Source organism: Chiloscyllium plagiosum, chromosome 21, assembly GCF_004010195.1.
Source record: "Chiloscyllium plagiosum isolate BGI_BamShark_2017 chromosome 21, ASM401019v2, whole genome shotgun sequence".
In the NCBI taxonomy this organism is placed as follows: Eukaryota; Metazoa; Chordata; class Chondrichthyes; order Orectolobiformes; family Hemiscylliidae; genus Chiloscyllium; species Chiloscyllium plagiosum.
The window spans coordinates 16,303,271-16,316,118 of record NC_057730.1 but is presented as its reverse complement, the minus strand read 5'-3'; the positions used below and the strand labels follow the sequence as shown (position 1 = coordinate 16,316,118).

The 12,848-nt window shown below is 41.4% G+C and overlaps 1 protein-coding gene across 1 annotated transcript in view; it reads left to right on the top strand.

Annotated features, from left to right (window-relative positions):
* The first annotated feature begins 11,798 nt into the window (after window positions 1-11,798).
* The window catches only part of LOC122560571 (cytochrome P450 2K1-like), a 57,741-nt gene continuing 56,691 nt past the window's right edge, over window positions 11,799-12,848 (top strand). The window contains exon 1 of the mRNA XM_043711332.1: window positions 11,799-12,127. Within this exon, the coding sequence (XP_043567267.1) occupies window positions 11,927-12,127 (201 nt within the window). The 5' untranslated portion in view covers window positions 11,799-11,926. The remainder of the gene's footprint in view (window positions 12,128-12,848) is intronic.

Genomic DNA, 12,848 nt, shown 5'->3' with positions numbered 1-12,848 from the left:
TTTACAAGCAATAATATTTATAGACAATCAATCCCAGGAAAGTAACAGTCCCATTTTCACATTAAAATTTCTAACTCATCTAACGAGATCAAAAGCGTTTGCTTTTACATTGACCAGAAGTGATTCTTTCCATTTCTCCAAGTGACACAAAGACAAGTTCACTCACTGACTTTTCCTCACCAATTTCTCAGAAAAGCTCAGGGCTTTTTTCCCAACCATTCTAAATATAACTTAGTAAAAACTCACTATTGCCCATTGATCCACCACAGCCACTCAGGTTCTGACCTCATTACAGCCTCGGTTCAAACATGGACAAAAGAACTGAATTCCAGAGGTAAGGTGAGAGTGACAGTCCCCAGACGTCAAGGAACCCCAGCAAAACTGGAATCAATGGGGATACTGGAATTGGAGGCACACCCTCTGCTGATTGGAGTCATACCTGATAGATTGGAAGATGGTTGTGGTTGTTGGAGGTCAGTCATCTCAGCTCCAGGACATTACTGCAAGAGTTCCTCAGCGTAGTGTCTGAGGCTGCTTCTTCAGCTGCTTCATCAATGATCTTCCCTCCACGCTAAGGCCCAAAGTAGAGATGTCTGCCAATGACTGCTCAATGTTCAGCACCATTTGGAGCTCCTTAGATCCTTAAGCAGTTCATTTTTTAAATGCAACAAGATCTGGACAATATCCACACTTGGGCTGACAAGTGGTAAGTAAAATTCATGCCACACAAATGCCAGCTATAACCATCAACACTAATAGACAGTTTAACCAGTGCCCCTTGATATTCAATGGTGTTACCATCACTGAATTCCCCACTATCAACATCCTGGGGATTACCATTGACCAAAAACTCAATTGGACTTGCCACATAAACCCAGTGGCTCTCAGAGCAAGTCAGAGGTTAGTAATACTGCAGCAAGTAATTTGCCAATACCTGTCCACATCTATAAAGTATATGTCAGCAGTGTGATGGAATACTCCCCACTTGCCTTGATGAGTGCAGCTCCAACAATACTCAAGAAGCTTGACACCATCCAGGACAAAGCAGCCTGCTTGTTTGGCATTGTACCCACAATATACGCTCCCTTAACCATGAATGCTCAGTAGCAGAAGTATGTACTATCTACAAGATGCAAGGAATTCAAAAATCTTCAGACAGTACCTTCCAAACTCAAAACCACTTCCATTAGAAGGACAAGGGCAACTGATACCTGGGAACACTACTACCTTCAAGTTCCTCTCCAAGCCACTCATCATCCTGACTTGGAAATATATCACTGTTCCTTCAGTGTTGCTGGATCAGAATCCTGGGATTCTCTCTCTAATGGCATTGTGGGTCAAACCACAGCAGATGGACTTTAGCTGTTCAAGAAGACAGCTCACCACCATCTTCTCGAGGGCAATAAATGCTGATCAGCCAGCAATGCCCACATTCCACAACTGAATAAGAAACCCCTCCCCAACTTTTTCAATACTTTTCCGTGCATCTGAACATCATCACCTCCCTCCCACCACTATTTAGTTTAAAGGCCTATCAACAGCCTTAATTGTGTGATTTCCAGGACTCTGGTCCCAGCATAACTCAGATGGAGCCTGTCCGCTTGGAACAAAACCCTCCTTCACCATAACTGGTGTCAATGCCCTCCGTGTCACATGAGAGACCCTGACCCCAGGCACCAGGCAAGCAACACATAGAGTCATACAGTCACAGAGTAGTACAGCACAGACCTGTCAGTCCAACTCAACTCTGATGACCTAGACATCCTAAACTGATCCAGTCCCATTTACCAGCATTTGGTCCATATCCCTCTCAACCCTTCTTATTTGTATATCCATTCAAGCACCTTTTAAATGTTATACCAGCCTCCACCACCACTACCTCTGGCAGCTCATTCCATACATGCACCAGTCACTGTGTGAAACTGTTATCCCATAGGTCCCTTTTAGATCTTTCGGCTCTCACCTTTAACCTATGCCCTCCAGCTTTGGACACCTCTACCCTGGGTAAAAGACTTTGGCTATTCACCCTATTCATGCCACTCGTGATTTTATAAATCTCTGTAACGTCTCCTCTCAGTCTCCAACACTCTAGGGAAAAAAAGCTCCAGCCTATTCAGCCTCTCAATCCCTCCAATCCTAGCAACATCCTTGTAAATCTTTTCTGAGCCCTTTCAAGCTTAGTAACATCTTTCCTATAGCAGGGAGACCAGAATTGAATGCACTATTCTAAAAGTGGTCTAAGTGATATCCTGTAAAGCCACAACATGACATTCCAATTTCAATACTCAATGCACTGACCAATGAAGGCAAGCATGCGAAAAGTCTTCTTCTCCACCTTGTCTACCTGTAACTCCATTTTCAATGAACTATATACCTGCACCCCTACGTCTTTTTGTTCGTCAACACTGTCCAGGACCTTACCATTAACTGTATAAATTCTGCCCTGATTTGCCTTACAAAATGCAACACCTCACATTTATCTCAATTAAACTTCATTAACCAAGTGTGAAACTTGGTAGAAATCAAATAAAATGTCATTGGTTTCTACAGTTTAAAGTAGAAAAACATCCTATAATTCAAGACTCTGGTTATTGGCCAGAGAAAACAGCGTCTATTCCTTGACTGTACTATCCTCAATTCCAACTACATTTCTCTTTTCTAACCCCCTCCTGAATGGCTCCCTGTACGATGATGCTATGGTCAGTTTGCTCATCCTCCCTTCAGATGACTCTCTCATTCAGTTAGGGAATAAGAATCTCAAACCTGTTAAACAAGCTGAAGGGCCGAGGCTCCTTTAGTGCAACCCCCTGGATCCCTCAACCTGCCTTGTTGATATGCTACAGTGTTCAAAGCCCAGATTCCAGATCACCAACTCTGAGCCAGAGTTCCTCAAGCAACCAATACCTGTTCCAGATGTGGTTGCTATGAAATATAGTGGGGTCCACCAACTCCCAAATTGTGCAGGTACAACACATACCTGACCCTGCATGTCAATTTTGCTTACTTAACTTTTAATATGATTTCTAACAATTTTCTATGAAACTTTTAGTTTGCAATGTGTAAATATTTCCCAGATTTACCTTCAATATGAAAGTAACACAGAGTGGATAGTCAAATTGATTGCTTTCACCAACCAGTGAACTTACAATTTATCTGTCATGTCACTATTTTGTGTTGGGTCCTGATCGTGGGTTTTAAATTTATCCCCTTTAAAAAAACTTTATAAGCTGTGCGCCAAAAAAGTATAAGCGAAAAGCACCTGTATCCCTCTTTACTGAATTCCCATGCTGCCTCTAAATTCCCCAAACTGTACCCACGGCCTATGTCTTACTCCGAATGTCATCTCTCTTTCTTGACCATGCGAAGTTTACTGAATTTTAGTGATAATGACTGAAAATGAAGTGAACATTTGAGGAGCAGTCATGTGATAGTTTTAACTTTTACTTGGTTTCAGTTTGCGTCTCAAAATTTAATCTAAGATCTCTTGATTAAACTTTAATAACATAAAACAAAGGTACTAAGTTAGCCTGGGGCAGCATTTTTAGAGCAGTAAGATGGTGCTATTTTCTGGGTTGGAAGATTGTTAAGTTGCAAAGATGGCCTTTAGTAGAGTGACATGCTCTTCCTTTCGGATGTAGGAGATTAGGGAGAGTTTCCATGTTACTGATGATTATGTCTGCAGGAAGTGTGCTTGGTTACAAATCCTATTGGATCGCATGGATTGGTTGGAGTGCCATTTGGAGGCAATGAGAAATTTACAGGCGCTAGGGAGTGTGATGGATGGTAGTTGCAGGAAAGGAGATAAACTGCAGACACAGTCAGTTAGATGATGACCTCCAGGAACAGTAGGAGAGAGAGGCAGGTAGTACAGGAGCCTCCTGTGGCTATCCCCATTTCAAACAAGTGTGCTTTTTTGGAAAATGTAGGGGGTGAAGGACTCTTAGGGGAATGTAACACTGACAACCAGGTTTCTGGTACTGAGACTGGCTCTAATGTAATGAGGGGTACACCAGGTTCCAAGTGGTTGATTGTGATAAAGGACTCTCCAGTCAGAGGCACAGACGGACGTTTCTTGCCGACAGCAAGACATCAAAATGGTGTGCTGCCTCCCTGTGCCAGGATCAAGGACATGCTCAGACGAATTTAAACTGGTGGCTAGGGAGGGGGTAGACAGTGAAGAAATAGAGCAGTCTGACACTGATACAGCTGGGGAAAAGGACTAAGTTGAAAAGTCAGGGAAGGCAGAAACAAAGCAGAGAACAAGGTAGGACTGATAAATTATTTCAAAGCAAGAGGCCTAATAGGTAAAAGGCAGGTGAACCCTACATATGCTTAGGAACATGGGACTGGGATATCATAGCAATGACAGAGGTGTAGCTCAGGGATGGACAGGACTAGCAGCTTAATGTTCCGGAGTATAGATGCAAGAAGAAGAATAGAAAGGGGAGCAAGACGGGATGGGGAGTGGCATTTTTGATTAAAGAAATTACTATTGCTGAACTTAGGGTGTATATTCCTCGGGATACATTCAGCGAAGTTATTTGAGTGGAACTGAGAAATTAGAAAGGGATGAACACCTCATTAGATCTCGCCATATTTTCCTGAGGGACAGGATTTACACATACTTGGAAAGGCAAGGATTGATTTGGGGTAGTCAACATGGTTTTGTGCGTGGGAAATTGTTTCTCACTAACTTAACTTTTGAGGAAATAACTAAAAGCTTTGATGAGGACAGAGTGGTGGGTGTAATCTGTACGGACTTCAGCAAGGCATTTGACAAGGTTCCTCTTGGTAGACTGGTTAGCAAGGTTACCTCACATGGAATACAGGGAGAACTAGCCATTTGGATGCAGAACTGGCTTGAAGGTAGAAGACAGAGGGTAGTGATAGAGGGTTCCTTTTCAGACTAGAGGCCTGTGACCAGTTTGTGCCACAAGGATCGGTGCTTTTCTTCATTTTTATAAATGGTTTGAATGTGAACATAAGAGGTATAATTAGTAAATTTGCAGATGACACTAACATTGGAGGTGTAGTGGTCAGCGAAGAAGGTTACCTCAGAGTACAAAAAGATCTTGATCAGATGGGCCAATGGGCTGAGGAGTGGCAGATGGAGTTTAAGTTAGATAAATCTGAGATGCTGTATTTTGGTAAGGCAAATTAGGGCAGGACTTATATAATTATTGGAAATGTCCTGGGGAGTTTTGCTGAACAAAGAGACCTTGGAGTGCTGGTCCATACTTCCTTGAAAGTGGAGTCGCAGGTAGATAGGACAGTGAAGAAGGCATTTAGTATGTTTGCCTTTATTGGTCAATGCATTGAGTATAGGAGTTGGGAAGTCATATTGCGGCTGTACAGAACATTGGTTCGGCCACTTTTGGAGTATTGCGTACAGTTCTGGTCTCCTTGCAAAAGGAAGATGTCATGAAACTTGAAAGGGTTCAGAAAGATTTATGAAGATGTTGTTAGGGTTGGAGGGTTTGAGCTAGGGGGAGAGGCTGAATATGCTGGAGCTATTTTACCTGAAGTGCGGAGGCTGAGGGGTGATCTTTTAAAGATTTATAAAACCATAAGGGGCATGGATAAGGTAAATAGGCAAGATCCTTTCCCTGAGGTGGGGGAATCCAAAACTAGAGCACATTGGTCTAAAGTGAGAGAGGTAAGATATAAAAGAGACCTAAGTGCCAATCCTTTTATGCAGAGGGTGGTGATTACAACATTTAAAAAGCGTCTGGATGTGTATAGGAATAGGAAGGGTTTAGAGGGATATGGGCCAAATGCTGGCAGAAAGGACTAGATTTATTGAGGATATCTGGTCAACATGGATGAGTTGGACAAAGGGACTGTTTGCGTGCTGTATATCTCGATGTCAATGACTGTGACTCCAGGTGCAAATCAGATTCACATACTGACTCACTGCAATTAACACCATCAGTGTATGTACAGGAATTACTCCCTCTGCTGCCGCTGAAATAAAAACAGTCTAGATGAAATGCTGCAGAAAATCTTAACAGATCAACCAAGGTGCAAGTGGACAATTGCACTTTTAATTAGTGATGGTTTAAAGGCTATGGTGAGTAGGCAGGAAAGTGGAGTTGGAGCAGAGATGAGATCAGCTACAATCATATAGGATAACAGAGCAGCTTTGAGGGGCTATGTTTTTATTTCAGCGGCAGTAGACGGAGTAATTCCTGTACATACACTGATGGTGTTAATTGTAATGAGTCGGTATGTGAATCTGATTTGCACCTGGAGTCACAGACAATTGCACTGACAAGAACAGCTCATAAAAAAAATTCACTTCAAATATTTGGATCTAAGATTGCCTCTCAATTGTTTGTAGGAGGAATCCTAAATTTTATCAGAATGAGGAGTGGAAGTAGATAATTTAGCCCCTTAAATCTGCTCTGTTATTCTATACGATCATAGCTGATCTCATCTCTGCTTCAGCTCCACTTTGCTGCCTACTCACCATATCCTTTAAACCATTACTAATTAAAAATTTGTCTGTCTTCTATTACTTATTGTGTTAGGCGAGAGTTCCATTGCCTTGCAGGGAACTTGGATTAATTCCATTCCTTTCTGTACGTTTGATGTCAATACATAGAAACACCACCACCTGCAAGTTCCCCTCCTCTCCACTCAACATCCTGACTTGGAATTATATTACTATTCCTTCACTGTTGCTGGATCAAAATCCAGAAATTTCCTTCCAAATGGCATTGTGGGTCAACCTACAGTTTGTGAACCACAGTGGTTCAAGAAGGCAGCTCACCACCATTTTCTCAAGGGCAACAAGTGTTGGGCAATAAAATGCTGGCCAACCACCAATGCCTACATTACAAAACTGAATAAACAAACAATTGAATGCCTTATAAACCTGGAGAAATTATTTCAACTAGGATTGGATGTCAGAGAAAATTCAGAGAGCTCACGTATTATCCAGCACAGCCTGAGATAACCTTTCATTTCAGGATATGGCGTATATCTTATAGTTTGCTTAACATTGTTGTTGCATTCCCAAAACATAGAATTTTAATGAAGCGTTGAGCGACTCAGATTTTCTTATTACAACCAATGCAAATGTTTTAACCAGATTCAACAGTATTTCCTCTTCAAAAAAATTCAAATGTTATGCAATGGAACTTCCAGCAGCAGATACAACATATGAAATAGTCTCCTTCTGTACTGTAATTAAGTTAAAGCCATGTACAGCCATATTACTGAGTGTAGAACACATCTCAAGCGTCATCTTTTATTTCGAACTGTTAAATTTGTTAGGATCCAAGTTAATGGATCAGTCGAATCCCAGAGTGAAACTTTGCTTTAAGTGAATAATTTTTTTTCTTTACTATGCTGGTCAGACTCTGAACATATTGACGAGCAGCTGTTAATTTTTAACAAAAAACACCAATCATGTTACACCATACAAGAACTATTTAGAACTGTTCTATTACAACTATGGCAAAGAAAGTTTAAAACATTTTACGTGACATCAACCTCACAGACACACAAATCTCAGTGAAGGACCGCTCCTGTCCCCATGTTGAAGTTTCTCTGTTCAGCTGGTATGACTTTAATCACTTTCTTTTTGGCCAAGTTCTACATTCACATGATGTCATTTTTCTTTGGTCAGTGTTTCTTCCTCAAACAAACCCTTAAACAAGCTCACAACTCAGCTCACTTACAACCTGACATTGGTCCATGACACCCATGTCTCCAACAGCTTTGTGGAATGGCTTCCTCTCTGACATCTCCATAGTGTTCTGCTTCTGTTTTACTCTCAGCAACTCAGGAGACCTCCTTGGCCCTGCCCTGAGTGGTTTGGAGACTGACTCACAGTACATCTGCTGTTATGGACTTTTTCTATCTGAATGAATCTGCAAACTGCCTGACATCTGCTGAATTGTTCTGACTTTGTGTTACTGTACTCCTGTTGCCAGGCAGCAGCAGTTCTATACTCTCTTCTGCCTTATTTTCTAATGAACGGAACTGTTCACTCCAGTTGTTGAAGGGCTGCATTAATATGAACAAAAAGAATACAAATGTCAAGGGACTCCTGTGGTACTCAGAGGAAAAAAATACAAAATTAAATGAAAATCCATGTCTCATTCTTCTATAATGTAAAGCTACATATTGATCCTCCACACTTTGTAACCTAAATTCTGAAACATTTTTAAATATTCTGAACCTTCATCACAAGTTCGCTCTGAAAAAAATGCCCCTACAATTTCATAGATTTAAATTTAATCTTCTGTACATCATTGAATTAATTAGCATCATCCAATGTAAATCCATTTAGCTATGTTCATTCTCATGCCTTTGAGCCTAAAGGCTATAATTTCATGATGTGCTGGAGTAATTTAAGTCTGTATGTAAGATCACAAAGAAAGTACTGCACTGTCAAAGGGGCTTCCTTTCAGACAAGAAATGAAACTGAGGCCCTGTTTTCACTTTCAGTTGGGCATAAATGATATTAGACAAGTCACTGCTCATTGAGGTGCTCCACTATTTTATGGTCAATTTTAATTCCTCAACCAATCACTAAAACAAAAGATCTGTTAATTATCTTGTTGCTATTTTTTGGAATCTTACTGTGTGCAATTTGTTTGTATTTTTAAAATTCCTTCAAGGAAAATGGGCATCAGCATTTGTTAACCATCCCTCGTAAAAATGGTAATGAGCCACAACAGGGGATGGACAATAAATGCAAGCATTAAAAAAACCCAAAATAATTGCAAACCTTGCCAATAACACTCACATCCAATGGACGATTTTAAAACAGAACATGGCTGTTAATTTCCACTGATAACAACATATTATTCGACATTACAACAATAGCAAAGTATCAAAAATATTTCATACATAGGAAACCCCTTTGGTATACTCTGAGGTCAGGAATAGATTTTTAAAATTATACTTATAAATTAAACTCTGTCCTATAATCATCTTGTCTTGTGTCCCACTGATTTACCAAAGCTAGTCTGATGCTTTCCAAAAGTTTATTAATTTTGTCTCGTGATATTTGACCAGCAGATTGCAACATTGCATCCACTATTTTTCATTTCATAACATTATATTTTAACTGCTACATTGGACATTGGAGATATATTTTCATTGTCAATCGTGGCTCCATCAAGAAGTATGAGTGACTTTCAGCATTAAGACTCCCCACTTGGTGACTGATGTTGATGTTTGGTCAACAGCAGAATCAAGGGATTGGATCAACAGAATTGAAGGGCCAGCGAGATAAAAGAATTGGGGCCATCAGCAGTTCAGCCATGATTTAATTCAATAGGGGAGCAAACTTGAAGAGCTGAATGACCTGCTCCTTCTGCTAGTTCTTGTGATCATCTGCTTGAAGCATGGAAAGTAGGAGCAGGAATAGGGCAGTCAGCCCTTTGAAGTTGCTACATGCCGCTACATTCCTTTATATCAATGTTATATTCCCATATTATCTTCTAACTCTTAATGCATTTGAAATCAAAAAATGCATTTATCTATTTCTTGAATATATTTGGTGACTTGGCCTTCACACCTTGAATTTGAGTCTGCACTAAACAGCAAGATTAGACGGACATACTGTGAGCATTTATGGTCTGGCTGAGCTGACAAAGCACCAAAAACGCGAAGGAGGGTTGATGTACCATGAGCATTCAAATGGATGCAAAGTGAAATGAGGACTTAGAGAGCAAAAAAGACACCCGAGATGCAGCTGGTCTGATCAATACCATGTCCTTAGGGGCAAAGTGTCCTGCCAGCAACATTCCAGTGATAGGTGATGGGGCATCCAAAGTGCAGCATTGAAGTGTATTGTAGTGGGATGAGAACTGTACTGTAAGTGGATTGGAAATGGAGTGCAATGAGGCATCAACATCTGTGATGCCATCCTCTGTGGATAGCTGCGCATGTAGCCACTGCCCCTGGGATATTAGGGGCTTGTGTCCAAGATGGGCCAAGCAGTAACCATGCTAGTGTTCATGTTGGGAATTATCACCATCTAGTTTCTGTCTTGCAGATGAGAGATTAGAAGACTGTACATCACTGAGTGGAAGTTGTAAAACAACTATTCCAGGAGAGTTAAAATGTTGGCATCTTCCCGACAATGTGGAAAATTGTGCAGGTATGTACTGCCCAAAAAGAGCAGATCAAATTCACTCCAGCCAATTACCACCTAAAGTCTATTCTTGATTATCAGGAAAATGATGGAAGATGTCATGAACAGCACTATCAAGCAGGCACCTGCTCAATAATAACCTGCTCACTGACGCCCAGTTTGCATTTCACTATGGCCACTCGGCTCCTGACCTCATTACAACCTTGGTTCAAACATGGACAAAAGAGTTGAATTTCATAAGTGAGGTGAGAGTGACAATCTGTGACACCAAGGCCACATTTGATTGATGACTCCATCAAGGAGTCAGTGGGTCTTGGACACAATTCTCCACTAGTTGGTGTCATACGTGGCACATAGGAAGATGGTTGTATCTTTTATAAGTCAGTCATCTCAGCTCCAAGGTATCTCTGCAGTAATTCCTCATGGAATGTCCTAGACACCTCACCTTCAGCTGCTGCATCAATAACCTTCCCTCAATCATAAGGTTAAAAGTGGAGATGTTTGTCAACAATTCCACAAAGTCAAGATTATTCTTGACTTCTCGGATACTGAAACAGTCCATGTTCAAATGCAACAAGATCTAGATAAAATCATGGCTTGGGCTGACAAGCAGAAAGTAACATTTGTGTCACACAAATGCCAGGCAATGACAGTCTCCAATAAGAGACAATCCAACCATCACCCTTTGACATTCAATGGTGTTATCATCAACATCCTTGAGGTTACCATTGGTCAGGAACTCAACTGGACTTGCAATAACGCCACAGTTGTTACAGGAGCATTTCAGAGACTAGGAATACTGTGGGAAACAACTCATCTCCCGACTCCCCAAAACCTGTCCACCACAAGGCAAAATTTAGGAACGTGATGAAATACTTGCCTTAATGAGTGCAGCTCTAACAACACTAAAGAAGCTTGACACTATCCTAGAAAAAGCAGTCTGCTTGACTGGCAACAAATCCAATCTTACCACCAATGATGCACAGGAAGAGCCATATGTACTGTCTACAAAGTGCACCAAAGATCCTCAGACAGCACCTTCCAAACCCACAACCATTTCCATCCAGAAGGACAATGGTATGATCACCTGCAAATTCCCCTTCAAGCCACTCAGTATCTTGATTTGGAAATACATCGCTGTTCCTTCACTGTCCCTTCCCTCCCTAAGAATATTGTGGGTCTATCTACAGCACATGGATTGCAGCCTTTCAAAAGACAGCTCACCACCACCTTTTCAAGAGCAATTGGGAATGGGTAATAAATGCTGGCCTGCCAGTGATGCACATACTCGGAGTGAATGAATAAAATACGGCATAGCAAAGTAATATCAATAAACCTCTTCTTGCTAACTTGCCTCGCTGTTCAACATATGGTTGGAGAATGAGACTTTAATTTCTCTCCGAATTTTGAGTTTGCTCTTTGCTGATTTTGCATTGTTTTCCCAAAATTCTCAGCAATGCCAACCTTATTCACGGGTGAGCAGATTCTCCCTTTTGATTTTTTTGTGTGTTTTTCACTTGATTTTTTAATCACTAAGTGAAAGGTGGGTGTTGTTTTTGGCGACTGTTCACAGCTGAGAAACTAGATGTTTGGAAAGGACAGGGTTTTCTTTCCAGCCTTCCAATTGGTTTGAAGATCATTGCCACCCACTGTAATTCATTACACAATAAGGCTTCGACAAGGGAAAGTTCAGATAATCAGAGAGCAAAACCACATCGACCAGTGAGAGATTTCCCTTTTGCAGCTTTTCAGTGCAGGAGCTGAGCCCTAATATAAACTGCGGCCCCTCCTGTTGCCAGTTTCGATCCCGGGATGTCGATTGTAAGTGTTTTCCCTGTGGATGCCGCCACCCTGGTGTTGCTGGGGGCTCTGACCATTATCCTCCTGCTGTATTTCAACAGCGGCTTGAAAAATCCTGGAGTCGTCAACTTCCCCCCGGGACCCCCTCCTCTCCCAGTGATCGGGAACCTGCACATGTTGGATCTGAAGAAGGTGAACAAATCTTTGATGAAGGTAAGAGCGAGTTAGACTCGGACAGTGAATCAGAAGCCTGGTTTGCTCTTTCCCATTTGTGTTCAGCGTTTGGGGATGTGAATTTCTGCTCTGAAGGTGTGATCTCAGTGTGAGTTATTGTCACCAATGCAAACCAACCAGAATCCAGCTGATGTTACCCCAAAATTGACACCATGTTGGACAGGCAATTTTAGATTTCGACTTTATTGTCACACGTACTCAAGTAAAACAGTACAGAAGTACAGTGAAAAGTTTTTACATCGGGCACCATCTTAGGTACAAAGTATCTAGCCACTAAAACGTACGAACAAGCTATAAAGAAATAAGAAACAACGTTAAAAGGTAAACATTACAGCCCTTCTTAGTATTAAGCTGAAAAATAAAGAAATAAAGGGAGAAGGTCAAAGGTTGCAGTCTGTCTTAACTGTTTAGCCACGCTGGGACCGTACTTGCTACAAAGGCTCGGTCTCCTTCGCTTTGGCACACTTGCCCCACTCTGGCTCAACATCCTTTACTTTTGTTGTACCTGCAGAAGACGGGAAACTTCTTGTAATGAGTTGGCCTGACTGTTGTGGGGTAAAAACAATGACTGCAGATGCTGGAAACCAGTTTCTGGATTAGTGCTGACTGTTGTGATCTCAGATCGCCAAAGTCCCGATCCAGGCCACGTCTAATCGCTCGACATCGCCTTTTATCTGTGCTCTAGGCATAGACAACTTAC